Raw genomic sequence first — 20278 nt, 5'->3', positions numbered from 1 at the left:
GCTCCCGTACACCAAGAACATATCGTAATACTCTTCGTTGGTATACATTGTCTGTCAAATGTATGATGATAGCTCTGTTAAAATCCGTTCGCTTTCGCTCCAGAAACAGTTCTGACTGTCCCATGTCCGGTATTAGCACTTATGCCCCCACAACGTCCTCGAAGGTAGGTACATTATTGGTCATTTCAATATTTGAAAAACATAAAGAGAATGGGTGTGGAAGGGATAGACAGGCGAAGGAACGGTGTCGGTTAGGCGAAAACGTTATGATCATTTCGTTATAAAATTTATTATGAGGCTAAGTCCGGAAACGTACTACGGGGATGCTATTGACAGAGCGTTTCGTTGCTATCCTCTCCGCCCTTCGTTTGTTCGTAAAACTCATTTGGTTTACTAAGGGGTTAATCGGTATACTGCTTCATTATCGGGTGGGACAACATGGTGACCGGGGCGCACTGTTCTCGACCGTCGACTCAGGGAACAATACAGTCATGAACCGCGACCTTCTTTAGACTACATTGACGATCAACGCAGTTAGTTTTTACGATTGGTCAGAAACAATGTCGAAGAAGTAATATAGAAATGTGGAAAGTCTGGCAATCGAAAGAATTAAGGTACATGGCCGGTCACTGGTGTTTAAAATTTATGACCCGGCCTTCTTACTTCCAACCGTTAACCTCGTCATTTGAATCTTATCCATGCCATCCTCCTGACCCATTCTTATCCTCTCCTGATGGAAAAAGCCCACCACCTTCTCGTGGTTACCATTCAGCAATGACACTTTTTCAACAAATAATCAAGATAAGGACAAGCTGGAACTTACAAATCTGATTTTTATAAAAACAGTGTCATTGGCCAAGACTGGGTTAGTAAAATTATCCAGCAATTCTTCTGTCGACCTGTTTTTTGACCTCATTGAAGAAATATGGGGTGGTAGCGGTACGGTCAGCTGACTGTGATTGCGCGCGGTTGCTTTACCTGAGACGGGGCGCATCATTGTATCTTTTTACAATCGCGACCTCCAAGTGAAACGGTAAAGGACTTTTCGATGTCTTCTGGCATCAGGATAATGCATGTCCCGGATTGTCCCTCAATTAAGGGACAATACGCTTTAACGTATTCCGTGCGAGAGACGGTGGGCTTGAAGTTCGATTGGTCCTAAACTCACCAATCGGGCCTGCTTATCTCTCGTGTCTAAACACGCGCTCGAATTTCAAAAGAAAAGCATGCGTCGACGTGTTCCGTGCGAGAGACGGTGGGCTTGAAGTTCGAGTGGTCCTAAACTCACCAATCGGGCCTGCTTATCTCTCGTGTCTAAACACGCGCTCGAATTTCAAAACAAAAGCATGCGTCGACGTATTTCGTGGTTTTTACAAATATGTATCGTTGTACCATTGATTTGCAACCAAAATGCATCAAACACATGGTAAGTTGCCGAAATTTGAATTGCGACATGTTTGTATATCATCAAATTAATATACATATAGAACATATAGATCGGCAATGCGGTGCACATGGTTTGTTTTCGTAGTTGTGAAACTTGCGTAGAATTTATCCTTAATTCTGTCCTGTTACAAGACTGTTCATTGCTGTTGATGATGAACATTTGTAATTTATAATATTAAAAAATATCTGAAGTCATTCCCTATGCAAATTATCTTTGTAAAAAGAAGTGAAATCCCCATAAAAAACTTTAAAAAAGTAAAAAAAAATTACGCCATGTACATCAAATCAAATAAATCGCAAAAAATAGAAGATAATAATAATCACAAAATTAAAAAAAGATGTGAAATCAAAATGAGCTGCAAGTACACAAAGGTGCTTTCCCGCAGCGGCAAAGGCGACACTGTGTAACACAATAAAAGACAAAAAAGATGACCGCGCCTGGAAGTCAAATACTTGGCGTGGCTACGCAAGATCAAGGTGTCGATGAGTAAGAATTATTTAAAAACCAGAAACTACTGAAAGTGTTCGCAATGTGTCAAAGTTTTATTTAAATTGATGAATTAGTAGCTGTACGCCTGTCAAAGGCAAGGTATTGGTGTCGATGAATGATCTTAGAATTATTTAAAAACGCAAAATAATGAAAGTGTAGTCATATATTGTCAGAGTTTTAAATTGACAAATTATATGAGAGCCTGCGAGAGGGAAGGTATGGGTATTGATGATCTGAGAATAACACGTTGCCAAGCCACGCCAAGTATTTGACTTCCAGGCCCGGCCATCTTTTTTCTTTTATTGTGTTACACAGTGTCGCCTTTGCACGCTGCGGGAAAGCACCTTTATGTACTTGCAGCTCATTTTGATTTCACATCTATTTTTAATTTTGTGATTATTATTATCTTCTATTTTTGCGATTTCTTTGATTTCATGTAGGGGAAAGTGGGGTAAAACTGAACGGGTGGGTAAAACGGATCACCAATGTTTCTGTTAGATAAGAGTTGCGAATGAGTTGGTAGATTTTAACATAAATGAATACATTTTACATCATAAAAATAAAGATTTTGTACGTTTACGCGGTCTTCGAGTGGGTGTTCCGTCTTACCCCACCATTTGAGCGAGGCGAAGATTTCAATACCTCCGGTAAATTTCATTTTCCGTCGTTCCCAAAGATTTTTCTTAACAATGACTTTGATTTTCTTATAGTCTAAGGTCCACTGAAGACTCCTGTTGAAGTCTCGTGTCTTTTTCTCCTCCCGATTTTAAGTTAACACCCTCCAAAGTTAAGCGTTCCGTTTTACCCCACAATCCCCTACTTGGCGTAATTTTTTTACTTTTTTAAAAAATTTTATGTGGATCTCATAAAATGGAACATACGTATTCCTAATCTGTTCACATTTCACTTTCAGATATTACACTATTGCGCAGAGGATAATACAGAATTCAACATTTAAAAATATATATATATATTAATCAATATATTGTTCTTAAAATATAACACGCCATTGCCATCATCGGCTCCTGTGGAAAGGCTCTTCTCTTGCGCCACGATGACAAATTCTCCAAAGGCCAATAGGCTTTCTGATAGTATGGTTTTGAAGGCCAACTTGAAAGATTAAAATAAAATCGTTTAATAAAAAGGAAAGTGACTCTCCTTTTTGATGAAAGTATTTCTTATCGGTCGCTACGATACTTGAGTTGCTTTCCATAGTTGAAGATAAAAAAGGATTTTGAAACACTAGTTAATTGGTTAACTATTTAATTAGTTATGGGTGCAGATGACCCCGATGTGAAATCAGGGAGTCGCGGGAAATGTTAGTTATGCCTCGTAATACAGAACTCCTCGAAACATGACTCGGAGGCTTGAAACGAAAAGAGATGAAAGGAAAACTTCAACTTTAAAGTGTGGAAACTTCAAAGAACATCCGCATAACTTCCGCTGATCGCTGAACACCGCCTGTGCCTCACTTGCGACGAAAGAAGGCAGAATTGAAATAAGAAGAAAAAAGGCCATGGAAGACCTTGATCTATAGGAGGAAGACGTAATGCATCGATTGAAACCCGTAGGTAGCAAATCATTAATGCGTAACGTACGACAAACCTGCATGTCTAACTTTAAACGAGAATTCCCATAAACTACATTTTCCACAACTGTGAACATAAAATCTCGAAAACTATTCCACCAAATGTGTCGGGAGCACATTATTAAAAAAATTCTTAAAAAAAAGATAAAATATATTGTTCCTGTAGAAAAGGACAAAATTGTATATATGTATATAAAAATTGTCTTACAAATTATAAAAACGCTTCTGCTTTGTGTTTTAGGTAATTCACCTGTTCGGAATGATGTATAATCTGCTTCAAGGAGAATAGAACCTGATGTTCCTTATGCTTCTATCGTCTACGAACTTTAGACTAAGTAGACATGAGCCCCAGAGTTTACATACGTACCCCTTTTTATACTGGAAAAATTGGGCCTAAAATTGGTGAGAATATGCGTGATCTCGCATTCCGTGGGAAAAATGTGGTCACGTCGCGTTTCCACGTGGGCGACACCTGCATTCAATCTCCATACGTAATATGAAGAATTTATTCACATAAGCAAAAATTTGAAAGTATCTTTGTTGCATAACTAATTAGAGGTATTTTGTGTTTTGTTTTATATTTATTCTACATAAAAAGGTAAATTCCATCACAATAACAGAATGTATCATTGAAGTATCTGATCTAAAAATATTTTTAAATGTATCCGAAGTGCAGTCCACAAATTGGTCACCGAAACATAACGTTGACGCATCGCATCTAGTTCAACTTTAACCAGAAAAGTGGCAAAAATTATAAATATTAAAGAAAAATCTTTTCGTTACAAAAATATGAAATATATTTATACTTTTAATAAACACTTTCTATCAATAAAGCGAATGAATTTCTGCACCGACGTAATATTAACCGTAAAGAATGTATGAAACGTCTGTTGTCAGTTCTCTCCATGTACAATGGTTGAAGTAAAACATTAAAAATGTATAATGGAACTCGTGATACTGTGTATGTAATTACTGCTTGGCACAATCGGTAGATTCCTTTTGCCGATTCTCCTCCCTCTCCCTCTCCCTCTCCCTCTCCCTCTCCGTCACCCTCTCCCTCTCCCTCTCCCTCTCCCTCTCCCTCTCCCTCTCCCCCTTCTCTCTCTCTCTCTCTCTCCCCCTCTCTCTCTCTATCCCCATACGGGCAAATTACACAACCAATCTCATTTAATCCTATCATTCGCGACCGCGAACATTGTGTTACACATCAAACAATATTATTTTAATTACAATTAGTAAATCAGTTTGTAAGTGCAATTAAATTAGGCCTCAATAAAATCATGCACAATTTATTAATTATTGTAAATTGTAACTATTAGTTCACCAATTCATTTATTTTTCAATTGATTGATGCGAAACTCTGGTTAAGACATCGCAAAGCAGAACTAATATTGTAGGGTATTGTCAACGTTGCAGTTGAAACGCGCGCTGCACAGTGGTTTAAAATACGATTCTAGTTGAGCAAAATTATTTTTGTCATTAGTTTTTCCTGTACATATGTATAATTTAATTGTATTTACTCATTTATTATTTTTAGTGTTTTTTTTTACTTATTCGTGATTATTTTTTGCATGTTTTTGTATGTAAGTACAAATAAAGGTGTTCTCGGTAAAAGTTAATATTTCCAGATTATAATGAATTAGTTTAATCGAAACTTTACAAATAAACAGATAGGTATTTCAGCAAAAATAAAAAATGCATATAAATAATGTATATGGCCTAAACATAGTGCTAGTTGAGGAATTGATTTTTTTAAGGAAATAACCGAATTTCAATAACCTGCAAAAACCAGAAAAAGATGACCTTAAATTCTATAAATATATATTCAATTGACAGAAAAACTATATATTAGTAGTACTTCCTAGTGCTTCGCACTCAGTGTATTCCATATACAGGGTGTCCCACTAAGGAGTGGACAGCGCGATATCTCTTAAAGTATTGTCGATAAAAATATAAAAAAAATAGGGAATTGCATGATTCGAGGGGGCCCATTTATTAGCGCGAACGAATTTTGTTTTCGATTATTATTTTAAAAGATACGATGGTCAAGTTCGGTTTTTCAAATGGAACTATTTTTTTTGAAGACCTGAGTTGATAGTGCGTTCCAAGACAAATTCAATAAGCTTTAATGTATACACTTTATTTCCACTGGTTTTTGAGATATTGCGCTTGCAAATTTACTGATTTTCACTGCAAGAAACCCCTCTGGAATGGCAAAAACTGGGGGCGGTCTTACTAGCGCCACGGGTGGTACTGCCTGTTGAAATGGATACTTACCTGCCAAAGGTCTAGGCCAGAAATGGCAGGCCCAAAGGCTGGACAATTCTATTCCGTCAGAAATGCTACTTAGGTAGGTACATCTGCGGGTACGTTGGATTGGTTCTGATACAATCTGCTCCCTATGGTTGAAATTTAGTCTAGCAACTTTCACTCCTCCTAACCTAACCAATCCAACTTGCATCCCTCCCAAAAGAACCGGCCATCCGAGCGTAGAAGCAAGTGCGAAATAAAAGTAACGATACCTACCTAAGTAGCATTTCTGACGGAAAAGAATTGTCCAGCCTTTGGGCCTGCCATTTCTGGCGTAGACCTTTGGCAGGTAAGTATCCATTTCAACAGGCAGTGCCACCCGTAGCGCCAGTAAGACCGCCCCCGGTTTTTGCCATTCCAGAGGGGTTTCTTGCAGTGAAAATCAGTAAATTTGCAAGCGCAATATCTCAAAAACCAGTGGAAATAAAGTGTATACATTAAAGCTTATTGAATTTGTCTTGGAACGCACTATCAACTCAGGTCTTCAAAAAAAATAGTTCCATTTGAAAAACCGAACTTGACCATCGTATCTTTTAAAATAATAATCGAAAACAAAATTCGTTCGCGCTAATAAATGGGCCCCCTCGAATCATGCAATTCCCTATTTTTTTTATATTTTTATCGACAATACTTTAAGAGATATCGCGCTGTCCACTCCTTAGTGGGACACCCTGTATATTATATGCTCTTTTTTATTTTTGCTAAAATACTTATATGTTTATTTGTAAATTTTCCATTAAACTAATTGATTATAATCTGGAAATATTAGCTTTTATCGAGAACAACCTGTATGTTTATTCACACACAAAAAGATGCAAAAAGTAATCATAAATAAGTAGAAAAACAACACTAAAAATAAGAAATGTGTAAATACTATTAAAGCAGGCTTGGGAATTAAGTGATCTTTTCGGCCGAGTTTCAGAGGCGACGCATCCTTTCTCCCGCCGAGCGTCTTGGCCCCCGCGGCGGGCGGCCCAGAAGCCTCGAGCGCCTCAGGCCCGTGCCGTATGAACCGTGCGTGGCGCATTGGGGCGACACCCGTATCAATAGATTTCCACATCACCCATGGGGTACTATTATCGATGCGTTTTTTTGTCAGTGGTATCCCCTGTAGGCCTATTCCACTGTGCCGCGTGATAAAAAATAGAGTGGAAAAGCGCGTTTTATCTAAAATTTAGATTTACCCAGCACGTCGAAACGTGCGCGAAAATCTAGTTTTCCCAAACATGTTTAAAATTTTGATAATAAAACGCGCTTTTCCACTCTATTTTTTATCACGCGGCACAGTGGAATAGGCCTACAGGGGATACCACTGACAAAAAAAAAACGCATCGATAATAGTACCCCATGGGTGTTGTGGAAATCTATTGATACGGGTGCCACCCCAATGCGCCACGCACGGTTCATACGGCACGGGCCTGAGGCGCTCGAGGCTTCTGGGCCGCCCGCCGCGGGGGCCAAGACGCTCGGCGGGAGAAAGGATGCGTCGCCTCTGAAACTCGGCCGAAAAGGTCACTTAATTCCCAAGCCTGTATTAAAGTATAGATATGTACACGAAAAACTAACAACAAAAATAATTTTGCACAGCTAGAATCGTATCTTAAAGCACTGTGCGCAATTATGTCCTAACATTTGTATGTATATGTCAGTAGTGCTCGTTAAGCTGATCCAAATTCCAAAACCATGCTCACTATTATTCTTTCTTTACCGAGGAGTCGAAGACATATGTAAGACCCTTCAGTAGCGAACGGTCGACATGGATCACTGAGAACCATGAGGCCATAAAATACAAGGATAGCACTAGCCACTAAGAACGGAAAAATGTGAAATTCTTTATCGAATCTGCACGAAAGTGACATCAATCGTCTCCTTGTGTTTTCCCGACAAAAATGATACCAAACCTGACATAATTTGAACTATGATTATTAACGATATTACACATAAAATTTATTTGCAGAATTGGAAGCCCCATTTCGTTAAAAGTAATTCGATTTAAATTATTTTCTGTCCGTTTAATCGGGATAATGCAAGGAATCCATTGGTGTCACTTTCATATTTATAGGATGAAAAATAAAGAAATTCACTTTCCGTATAATCGATTACATATCGCCGAGCAACTCCAGGTGCCAGTTTAGACGGGTGAACGTTTCAATGTCGCTCGGCTTGGGCCTCGCGCGGCATCGATCAAAGGCTCTCGCGAGTCTCGAGGCTCGCCAAGGTTACTCCAGCTTCAATCGACTAAAATACGATTGAACACGAGAAAACTGTTCGTTTAATCATGATTGAATCCCCACGATTGAAGGTAGTTCAATCATGGCCGATGATTGAATCGTCATAATTAAAGTAATTCAATCATAACCGACGATTGAATCCCCATAATAGAAGTAGTTCAATCATGGCCGACGATTGAATCCCCATGATTTCAATCACGAGCGCTTCGATTAAAAATTGACTCGGGGGTAATTATTTAGAAGTTTTCCATCCTCACCGATTTCAATGATTTTTGGATATGTTGTCGGGGACACGATTCTGAACAACTTTTTCCTATATATTGTTATAATTTCAGCTCGGAATAGCAGGAATTTAATGAGAAAGTACAACGGAAGCAACAGAACATTATCGAGAACATAGTAACAGATATAACCGTATACAATCACTAACGCGCGAGAAATATGTAAGTGCCGATGCGTCTGCACGTAATGGCGTCTGGCTATCGAATGACAGCTTGACAGGCGATCGATCCGATCGTCTTCTTCTCGCTGTCCTCTTGTTCCTATCACGAGCACCAGCAGGCCCTGGATTCCAACCAAAGGGTGCTCGCAACAATATGTTAACGCCGCTCGAACTTCGTTTCCGAGATATTCGGGAAAAACTGCTGCTACTACACAATATATTCTGCCGTATACCTACCGCCAGTACGCGTCCGTCGTAGCGTATGCGCCAGCATGGGACAAAACAAATGACGAAGCTGATCTTTGTTTCCGAGATATCTGCGAAAAACTTCTTTTGACTTATTCCGACGCAACGCATTCCACTTTCCAACTTGTCCCGGGTATTCGTATTGGTTGGGGCTAGATTATTGCGGGTGCGCTTAAAGCATGATAGCGACCTGATGTGAGTTTAGAGATTTGAACCAGAAACTTGTGGATGCCCGTCAACACCCCGACTCATATCGGTTCGCTAGCGTGCTTTACGCGCCCCCGGCGCTAATCTAGCCCCAACCAATACTAATACCAGGGACAAGTTGGATAGTGGAATGCGTTGCGTCGGAATAAATCAACAGAAGTTTTTCGCAAATATCTCGAAAACGAAGGTCGTGCGGCGGTAACATGTATAGGAAAAAGTTGTTCAGAATCTTCATCTCGATAACATATCCAGAAATCATTGAAATCGGTGAGGATGGAAAACTTTTAAATAATTACCATAATTTTCTGCCCATCTCTGCACTGCAAACTTTAAGTCATTATTACTGTAAAATGGAGAGAGATCGAACACTATGTCATAGGACCTTTTATGTTCCATTGGACCTTCCCTACCACCCCCTAAAATATCGCTACGTATACAGTTTACACCCCGTATAATAAGCGAATAGCGGGAAATAATGAATCCTAAAACAATTTTTCGTTTTACTTTACTCTTCGAAGCATATATTTTTAGTACATTAATAAATTGCAATAAAAAGACATTGCCAAGCTAAAAAATATATTGTTACGGTTAACTTACATCTCAAACCATCACAGTGTTTATCGTCTTTAATAGTTATATGATAATTTTTAACAAATCGATTAGGCGAATAAAACCGTTAATTGGAGGCGTCAAATTCAGTATAACTTGCGTTGTATCTTTGTCGTTAGAACACAATTGAGTACAGTGATCATCATGAATATAAAACTAAGGACCAAACATATCTTCAGAATGGAAAAATGACACAACCAAACAAAACGAACTTATACATTCATTTTGAGAAAATAATATTTACTTTATCGTCTCTTCGAGAGGAAGTGAAATCGCATTCCGGTCCATGGTCCTTACAATTCTGGCAAAGGGGCCATCCACATTTTCGACAAGGTACTGCAATATTTTTATTCAATACTTTATAGCATCCAAGGCATACGGGAATAGAATTCTGCATAGGACCAGCAATCAGAGGTTGATCTTCCTTCAGAATAATTTCTCCCACCTTAATATTTCTTGTCGCAATATAATGACGACCCAACGTTGAATTTTCTGCCAACTTTAAAATAATTTTATAAATATATTACACATACTTGATGAAAAGTTTTTAACAAAAAATAAAAACTATAATCTACATAGTACACAACGCAGTATAAAAATGTGGAACATTTATTCAGGACCGGTGTTACTCACTAAATAATAAAGAAAGTTAGTATATGCATATGTCCGAAAATGCATAGTCTCTCAGTTATATGTAAGTATTTTTATATTTCGTAAAATTCGGGCTCGACACGATCCAGATAGCACACGACGTCTTAAAGACGTCCATTTTACGTCTGTTTTATGTCTGAATGTTTGAATGTCCTGATTCGTGACAAAGATGTCTTTAATATGTCTTACGGATGTGTTAAAGACGTCTTTAAGACATCTTGTGGATGTCTTAAAGACATCTTTAACATGCCCATGAAGGTGGCCGTTCCAATGTGCGACTGGTAACTGCGGGCGGCGGCTGGCGACGACGCCGGTCGCGGTCGCCAGCCGCAACGACGGGCCGCACAGGCTCTTTTCGAGCACTTGAAAAAAGGGTCTATTATTGTATGAGGTCTCGAGGACCGTCGATGACAGTGAAAGACTAGTCTCTATTTATATGTACGTCGTGCTCTGTTTATCTGCCGGATTGAAGAAGTCAGTGACATTTGGGTGTTTCTTTTAAGATATCGGAATGAAATTTGTGGCAAAAGATAAAACTATTCCTTTGTAATGATGTATAACTTAATATTTTTTACATCTATTAATTTTTTTTCTATTTTTTAACTCAATCGTGATAAAAAATTGAAAACTCTTTATTTGGTACTTTATTAGTGGTTTAAGTCGCACGTTGAGCGAACTTTCCGTTTTCAAGTTATAAGGAAAAACCGAATAATAAGGGAAGTAGCCGAATATCGTTTTGTTTAAATTAATGTTCAGTCATTTGCGATAAAAATCATCTTTTATTACTAATTCATTAACCCTCGGAGAGCACAGTGGGTTACGCTAATCCAGTCCGCCCGGAAAACACATGACATTTCTGAACGGTAAAGTATGGGGAGTTAGGGCTTTCGGGGAAAAAAGTTTGATATCTTTGCTACTAATAATTTTTTGTCTATCTCTGCTTTAGAGTAATTTCGTTTCCTACTCCATTGTCAGGGAAACATTTTTCGATCTAACATAAGAAGTTATTTCTTATTTATGTTGCTGGAGGAATATGCCCCATCCGATTCACAAAAATTAATCAGACTGATCGGCCAGAGCATCTAGCCAGGGTCGCGGTTAATGGCCATATTGTTCCGCGAATCGGCGCGGCGGTTAACAACAGTACCTGCGCGCGGGTCTGAAACCATCGTTCACACTATCCACTGGCAGAGAAAAATACAGATTAACTCATTATCAGACTGAAGAATGCTTAAAATTCTTAAAGACGTCACCACATTCTTGATTGCACTTTAGAAATGCTGGCAAAACAGATGTTGTCGAAACAGTCTTAGGAAAATATGAAATTACCGGTCAAAAACAACGAATGAATTCTCGCTTGGCTTTGAACCCGCTTTCGTCCCAACGCACAGAATTTAATTCCAAGAATAGAGAAAAAAAACAACATGCCATTTTTTCCAATCAAAATGCCGAATCTTCATCAAGCTATTTTATAAAAAAAGTTTTTTTTGGCAAATATACCTAGAAAACAATCTAGTACTGCATCTGAAGAAGTCGATAAAAAATTTAAAACATTTTTGATTGTATTGCAATGAGAATATTTTGAGCTTACAATCTTTTCTATATTTATTAAAATCTTTATTTCTGGCTTCTTGGGTCGCTTACTCCATTATTGGCAAATATTGTCAAATCTTGTTTTCGCAGTTGCAAGGATAAATATATGTTGATTATACAAGTTCGCGGAAGGGAACTAAAAAGCTAATAATTAGTGATACTTTTCAACGGGTTTCTTATGGAAAAAGAACTGTATGTAACTAATTATTTGCTATTACTTTGCAAAATCGATACTACTCATTTCTGACCCCAATTTTTTTTTTCTTTTATATTACCAAACTTTACATGACTCGATTTAAAATTCTGCACAAAACAAAATTTTTTACATGTGTTTACACACAGATGAGATGTAGCCGCCATTATATTTTTACCTTTTTTATAAGAGCTGTGACGAAGCCACGTCACGCGCCGTGCGAGCATACGGCGCAGATCGGTTAAGCTGAGTTCCGACCGCGACCGCTAGGCGGCCGCGAAGCCGCGAATCGTCTCGCGAGCGAAGACGTACGGTCTGTCAATATAAAGGCCACAGCGAGCAATGTTGACAGCTCTTTTACAGTACATAGTAGTGTGTAAACACCGCCGGACCGTACATCCAAGACGCTCTTTTTGTATCCGTGAGGTGTGCACGTGTCGATCATAGTCACGCGGTGCAGATTACCAGCCTCCTTTCCGAAATGGGCCGAGAGCAATCTTGCGCCTTGCCTCGCCGATGAGGTGTCTCCGCGCCCAATAGGCCAGAGCCCTATTGCACATCGGAAGTCTATTGTACGACTCCCGCACGACGCGCCTTATAGACCGTCAGGGCAGAACGTTCACTACCTCCACATCATCCGTCCCCCAGCTCGTCGCAAGCGCCGCCGCCGCGTGAACTAACGCCGCCGCGATCGAGCCGAACCGAGAACCCGCAACTCGGAATTGTATAACCAAAAATAAACAATTCTTATTTATTAGAACCACGCCTCTGATCATTCGTCGAACCTGGCCTTACCGACTGAGTCGGCATCTAACTCCTTCTCCGTCCCACCGATAACCGTCTCGCCAACCGGAGACGGTCACAGAGCTCATATTATTAGTTTACAAGAAATATATAAAAAAAAACATAAATTTTAAATTCTGACTTCTTTCCTTATTTCTGGATATTCTGTCCGAAGGTGACGATGGGTCGCACTGCAGCTAGAGTCGCTAGACTGCTTCTGGAGGAGTCGTGCGGCAACCGCAGTGCGACTAGTAGATTCTGTCGTTATGGCAGAAAACAGATACAGTAGTTACTCGTTAGCGGCTCGCTGGTCGGGACCGGCGTTGAGCCCGTATCGTGAACAGAGCCCTAATTCCAAGTGTTCGTTTCTCGCTTCTTTCCGGCCGAAGGGGGGAGCGTGATGGAACACTGCGTGCGCGGCGAGTGTGCGCGATGGTCGCAAGCGCTTACCGTGAGCACGAAAACCGCTTCGCAAAATCTTGACGCAGGCCCGGCTCACAGTAAGCGCTCGCTACCATCGCGCACGCCCAACGCGCACGCAAAGGACAGAGTGTCAGTCGTCCGAAAGACGGAGCGAGACAAAACATCAACGCGTCGTCTGTCTCGTACCGTTATCGCTCGCTTTCAGTGCCTCTCGCTCGCTCACGTTCCATCTCGCTCTCGCCTTCGCCGGACAAGAGTGAGACAGAAGTGGTGTGGATAGCGAAAAGTCCGTATCGTGTACACCAAGCCAAGCCCGTAACGAGGAAATACTGTACTCATGGCATTGTGTTGTGTCTTGTGTAACGTTCTCTAACGTGACGTGGAATTGTGGGATTGGTTCGGATGGCGTGCGATAAAGAAATGAATTTCAAGAAACGAGAGTTCTTCTTATACCAATAATAACAAAATAGTTTATTCAAAAATAGGTTATGACACTAGGTCGAAATTGAACATAATAATACTCCACTGAGACGTGTGAACTATGACGTTAAATTAATAGAACATAAGATAATAACGTAACAACGTATCGGTCGGTAATAAAGAATATCGTTTGACTTCGGTTTCAACGGTAAGTCGATAATAAAGAATATCATTTGATTTCGGTTTCGACGCTAAGTCGGTAATAAAGAATATCGTTTGATTATGGTGCCGACGTTAAATTGATAATAAATAATATCGTTTGATTTCTGTTCCGAATAGTTATAAATGAGGCATTAATTAATATTAAACCTAGAATAAGTGTACGATACTAAATCGCTAATTGAACAGAAATGTCTCGACACGAAGTCGGTATAATGTGTAATAGTAGAAATGACGCTTCCGTCGATTTAAAATGTTAAGTTGAGAAAATTGAGAGGATTCCTTCTCTCGGAGTTGTATTGGCTTCCTGTTGCCTATCAGCTGGCCCACGCTTTCTAGGATGGAAGCCAAGGGGCTAATTAAAGCGGCCTCAGTTGTAGATATCCCGTTGCTCTGGAGCTAATTAAAGCGGCCTGAGATGGAAGCCGAGGGGCTAATTAAAGCGACCTCAGATGGTAGTCAGGTAACCGGTTAGGGTGTTCCCAGATGAAAGCTGACGGGTTAACTAAAGCGGCCTCAGATGGAAGTTGGAACGTTGATTTAAAGTAAACTTGGCTTGTAGAGTTCACGAGATCCAGGGGCTAATGAAAGCGGCCTAGGATTTGAGCTGAGGGGCTAACTAAAGCGGCCTCGGTATGCTGCCGGTTCGGTACCAAGAAGTCTGCTGTTCACTGCTGACGTGTCTATATTTATACTCCTCGCTGGTACTTGGCCCGCACCAATCACTCGTTGCCCGACCAATCGGATTTTCTATTCGGTTCGCGCACTATACACAGTTTACTCGACGTCCGGTTCATCGTATGTTCCGCGCATGCGAGCTCTATTCGCTCCTGGTCCGCACTCAATTCACTTGTCGAGTGGATGGCACTGCGCATGCGTGCGCGTCACTAGGTTTTCTCATTCGCCGCCGGATCGCACTCTGTTCGTACGCACGCTTGCGTGTGTTTATACTAACTTATTGCTAACATTGTACTAGTGTACTGCAGCTGGCGACTGCGACCGGATGGTTGGCGCCCTTATGTAAGAAAATTTTTGGCGCCCCCAAATTTTTGCACCTGTTTTCTATTTAATGTGTTTTATCTTTAAAAAACAAAGAAATATACTTACACTTTGTTTATGTGGGAGTTGGTGCAATAAAGACATTTAATAATAATATTCTGTGGAATATTTCTCTGTAATGTACATTTTTTATAAACAATTAATAATATACGTATACCTAGAATTTAGAATTGTTTATAAGTAAGTGTGTTGGGTAGGTGCGTATAACGGTTGCTTCGTAAATGGAAGTCCTGGGTTCGATTTTATCGTCACCCCTAAATTTTTTTTTACTTAGACCTCATAAAGACGTCTGAGAAAAGACATCTTAAAGATGCCTTCATTAGTGATATAATACGTGCAGAAGACCTGCATAAGCCGTGAAAACGACGTTTGCAGACGTCTTAAAAATGTCTTGAACGTCTGGCTTCTGACATCTTTAAGATGTCTTTAAGACGTCTTTAACATGTCTGTGTGCTGTCCCGGGACTATTAAGGGGGTAGATAGCGCGCTATATACCGACACAATCTGGCCAGAAACATGGGTTTGAGAAATTTCGTTTTTCGTCTTTAAGGTGCGTTTAAACCAAACGACCGACTGCACGTTCGTCCCCATTTGGACAAAATTCAAGTGATAGTGAGTTGCAAGTTTGCCATTCACGTTAATGAGCACGAATTTTGTCGAAGTAAGGGGCGAACGAGCATTCGTTCGATTGGTTTAAACGCACCTTTATATGAGCAGATTTTGAGGTGGGTGAGGTCTTATTTGAAAGAGGAAAGTTCCATACAGCCCGCTCTGGCCAAGACTCAACGAGATTGTGTTGATATCTAATAATATGAGTGTCAAAATTAGAGCAAAAATCGATAAAATATACTCGCAGATTCCAAGTATTTGTACGTAATTAAAAGAGTTTTGTGACTCAAACGATAACCAGAACGGGCTGCATTGAACCTTCCTCTTTCGAATGAACCTTTATTCAGCTCAAAATCTTCTCATATAAGGTCGAAAAACGTGGATACAAGATGGTGCCTACTCAGAAGGACTGCCAACGTGAAATCATAGCAAAACTGAAGCATTAGTTTGATACATGTGCCACAATAAAAGCGTGATGCAGTCAATGTATGCATTTTCGTACGATTGTAGGTTAAGTTATATGCGTTTTAGGCACGCATTGACCATTTAGGAACTGTTGGGAACGGCACACATTTACTGAATTAACGCTTTTACTGTAACACATACATCAGTTAAAATCGCTGTCGAATTTGTGTTATAATTATATGTCCACATTATTTAAAATAAAAAAGAGAGATTGGAACATTTTTTACTAATACGCGAAGTATTGATTTACTGCCCTAGTAGCATTTTTTGTTGGCCAAAAGCAGCCAACAGTTGGGATGTAGTTAGTGTTTTTGCCTACAAATTCTCAAAGTAGGGCCTACGGCAAAAAAGTTTCAACAATTTGCCTACGAATGTTCATTGTTGGGCCTACAATTATTATGGTTGGTTAATTAACAAAAAATTTACAACGATGATTAAATGTCATCTAATAAAAGTCAGAAAGTTTGCTACGTCCAAAAACCTGTTAGAATATTCCAAGTTCAGTTTTTTCTTTTCTTATTTATAAATACGTATATATGTACCCATACAACGCAGTTTGTTAATGTCGGGCCATAGTTGGTCCACTAAGGTTTTGTTGTATGTAGTCTTGGAATTTATTTATTTCTTTAAGATTTTCCACTTTAGTTTATGGAAGTGAAAATAATATCAATTCAGAACAAGGTGCTTTTTGGAATCGATACTCATATACTGCTATCTCGCCACCGTCGTGCTATTATTTTTGAGCTTATTAAATTAAGTGTTCAATCTTGTGCGTTTTCTATGTTACGGTTCCTTTAATCTACATTCCGCGTCAAAATTAAAGGAACACTATAATTTCCCGAAAATTTTGGTTATTTTCAAATAGCAGTACCTCCGCGAAAAATGGTCGCAAAAAATATTTACATACCGCATTTTATACCCTGAAGTTTCTAGTTATTGAATCAAGGAATTTTTCATTTATTATGATAATGTTCTATCAAAATGATGCGCAGGAAACGAAGTTTCAGAAATTTTTGCCTAGTTGAACGTATACACGGGACAAACAATTTTTTTCTGGTAAATCCAATGAAGAGCTTCTATTTTTTTGGTTTTGTTGTATGATTTTTATTGACCGAGTTATTCGCGATCAAAGCAGAAAGTACTTTTCACTTTGAACACCTATAACTTGCGAACTCGTGATCTTAGACAAATTTTCATGAGTTTTTTAGAAAGCTAAGAAAGTTTCCTTTTCAGAACCTTTAGTTACCAATTCAATGAGATTTTTTTAATCGAATTAAATCCATTATAAAATGATAAAAAAATTTGCATATTTTCCATTTTTTAGAAAACATGATGCCACTTCAAGGAAAATCATGGAATCATTCAAGTGTCCACGTTTTTTGTGAGGTAAAACTACCTCTTAAATATTGTGCAAAAGTTCGTGTAAACTCTCAAATATTTATGTTCACGTGAGGTTAGAACGATCGCAAAGTTATTTTCGAGTTACTTCAAACATTTATATTGTATTATACAAAGTTCCGAAAATAATTTGAAGGCGTGGATTCAATTCCTGATGGTGCGTAAGATAACTTTTTCCCCTCAAAATAATTATGTTTCGGGTTTTAACACGCAATTTATACAATTTTTAAAGTAGTGTTTCAGAAATAACCTTTTCATAATTTTTCGTTACATAAAATACTTATAAATCCCATAATATCCTGCAAAAATTTTCATTCCTATTTTACGTTGAACTATTTTGATTCTATAAATGCAATTATTAATTGCTAATAGTTGCTAATCTTGTAATTATTTGAATTTTTTAAACACGATTCAGTGTGTCCTGTATAACAGGGTTGACTAACTGGTGGCTCGCGGGCCTCCGGGGGCACCACCACTTTGCTGCTGCGCTGAACGGCCCCCCTCCATATCTTCAACCCCTGGCAATAAGTTTGGAACCAAACGCAAAAATACGAAATTAACGAGAAATACCAATACTTTTTATGTATAATATGCAACGGTATATGTATGAAACGCGTGGTAATGTTAAATTGGTCTATTTTAAAGTAAAAGCACCAAAAATAATTAAACAATTTTGTTTATTATATAATACAAAATATGGAAGAAACAAAATGTGTCTGGGAAATAAGTATGGAACGGACCGATGTTCTGGAAAAAAGAATGGAACAATATAAATTTGCAAAGAGATTAACAATAATTTTTTCAGTATTTATATTACCTAGTATTTTCTGACATTTGTACATGCATATTAGTTAGTTACTTCATGGTTTTCATTTCATTATTCTCTTTTCAATACTCTTTTGAGACAGGAAACAAGCAAGTCGAATGAATAAAACATGCCGCCACGCAAACATTTATCTAACGATTTAAAGTTACGCATAATTGCATTATTGAAAGAAGGTAATACTGAGCAAAAAGTAGCTGAAATTTTGAATTGTAGCCGAAGTGCAGTAACTAAAATAAAAGGAAAATTTAACGAGACGGGCAGCGTGGTGAATCGCAAAAGAGGCGGACGTCCGCGCTCAACTTCAAGAAGAGATGACAGACGATTAAGACAGATCGTAAAGAAAATGAGAAGAGCTACATCTCACGAAATTAATGAAAAAATGGGGTATTCTTTCTGCAAAGCAAAGACAAAGCCATTTCTCACTAAGGAACACAAAAAGAATGGTGTAAGAAGTATGCACATTGGACTACAGAAGATTGGAGTAAAGTTGTTTTCAGCGATGAATCGCGTGTATGCATCGGAGGAGGAGATGATGCAGGACACATCTTGTGGAGAACAACAATTGAAAAATTTAGTGAAGATTGTTTGAATTTTAAAATAAAATATCCAAAGTCGTATATGGTCTGGAGCTGTATGACAGCTCAAGGAGTTGGACAAATATGCATTTTGTATAAAAATTGTGAACTCTGAAGCATATATTCATATATTAGAACACCTTTTAATACCGAGTTTAGATCAGTGGTTCAAGGATTCGGATGATTTTTATTTTCAACATGCCAATGCAAGTTGTCATCGAAGCAAGATAGTTCAAAACTACCTACAACAAAAAGGCTTTCGAACCATAAAATAGCCAGCAAATAGCCCAGATTTAAGTCCAATCGAAAATTTGTGGGCACTTTGGAAACAATTTATACGCGACAAAAAAAAAAACAAGAAATAAAAATGGACTTTTGGAAGCCATTAAGCTGTCATGGAAACAAACTTTGCCATCACAGTGTGAAAACTTGATTACATCGATGCCAAAACGTATACAAGCTGTGATACGTGCACGTGGGAATGTCACAAAATACTAGGTAATATAAATATTAAATCAATTATTGTTAATTTCTTTGCAAATTCATAATGTTACATACTTTTTTCCAGAACATTGGTCCGTTCCATACTTATTTCCCAGACACATTTTGTTTCTTCCATATTTTGTATTATATAATAAACAAAATTCTTAATTATTTTTGGTGTTTTTACTTTAAAATAGACCAATTTAACATTACCATGCGTTTCATATATATATATATACCGTTGCATATTATACATAAAAAAATATTGGTGTTTCTCGTTAATTTCGTATTTTTGCGTTTGGTTCCAAACTTATTGCCAGGGGTTGTATCAAACTCTGACGATCGCAGTCGAAAAGAGAAGGAAAGAACGAGAAATCCACTGTGATCGTAAGTGTCTGGTAGGTATGGAGGGGGGCCATTCGGCGTAGCAGCAAAGCAGAGGAGCCCCCGCGAGCCACCAGTTAGTCAACCCTGCTGTATAACACACTCCATAAGTGTGACCGGGACTGGTTTACACGTTATACATTACAAACGTTTTTATTCTTTTTTAAACGATTTTATTCAGCTTCGATCCTCTGCTTGATTGTTTGTATTAATACAAGGAATTGAATCCACGCCTTCAAATTATTTTCGGAACTTTGGATAATACAATATAAATGTTTGAAGTAACTCGAAAATCTAGATTAATTCTTTGTGATCGTTCTAACCTCACATGAACATAAATATTTCAGAGTCTACACGAGCTTTGTACTAAAACATTTAACAGTAAAATTTGAGGCTCTATTAACAGAATCCATGTTATTTTACATGTAATATCAAGTGGTTAGGCAGTAGATGTTACAAAATTTCAAATGTATGTTGCAGAAATAGCAAAATTATTTGTTGCATTATTTCCTTGATACACACATAATCGAAAATGCTGTCCTTCCAATTGGGCAGCTTTCGGAGGAAGCTCAAGAAGCACGGAATACGGATATTAAAAAGTACCGACAAAATTTTTCTCGAAAATGCT

General features: G+C 38.6%; 1 protein-coding gene across 2 annotated transcripts in view; it reads right to left on the bottom strand.

Annotated features, from left to right (window-relative positions):
- The window catches only part of LOC143367004 (SET domain-containing protein SmydA-8), a 217464-nt gene that overhangs the window by 182456 nt on the left and 14730 nt on the right, over positions 1–20278 (bottom strand). For both annotated transcript variants that reach the window (XM_076808589.1, XM_076808591.1), the window contains exon 3: positions 9814–10068. In XM_076808589.1, coding sequence (XP_076664704.1) covers positions 9814–10068 — 255 coding nt within the window. The remainder of the gene's footprint in view (positions 1–9813; positions 10069–20278) is intronic.

The sequence above is a fragment of the Andrena cerasifolii genome, chromosome 3 (assembly GCF_050908995.1).
Source record: "Andrena cerasifolii isolate SP2316 chromosome 3, iyAndCera1_principal, whole genome shotgun sequence".
NCBI classification, from domain to species: Eukaryota; Metazoa; Arthropoda; class Insecta; order Hymenoptera; family Andrenidae; genus Andrena; species Andrena cerasifolii.
This window is presented reverse-complemented; position numbering and strand designations above follow the sequence as displayed.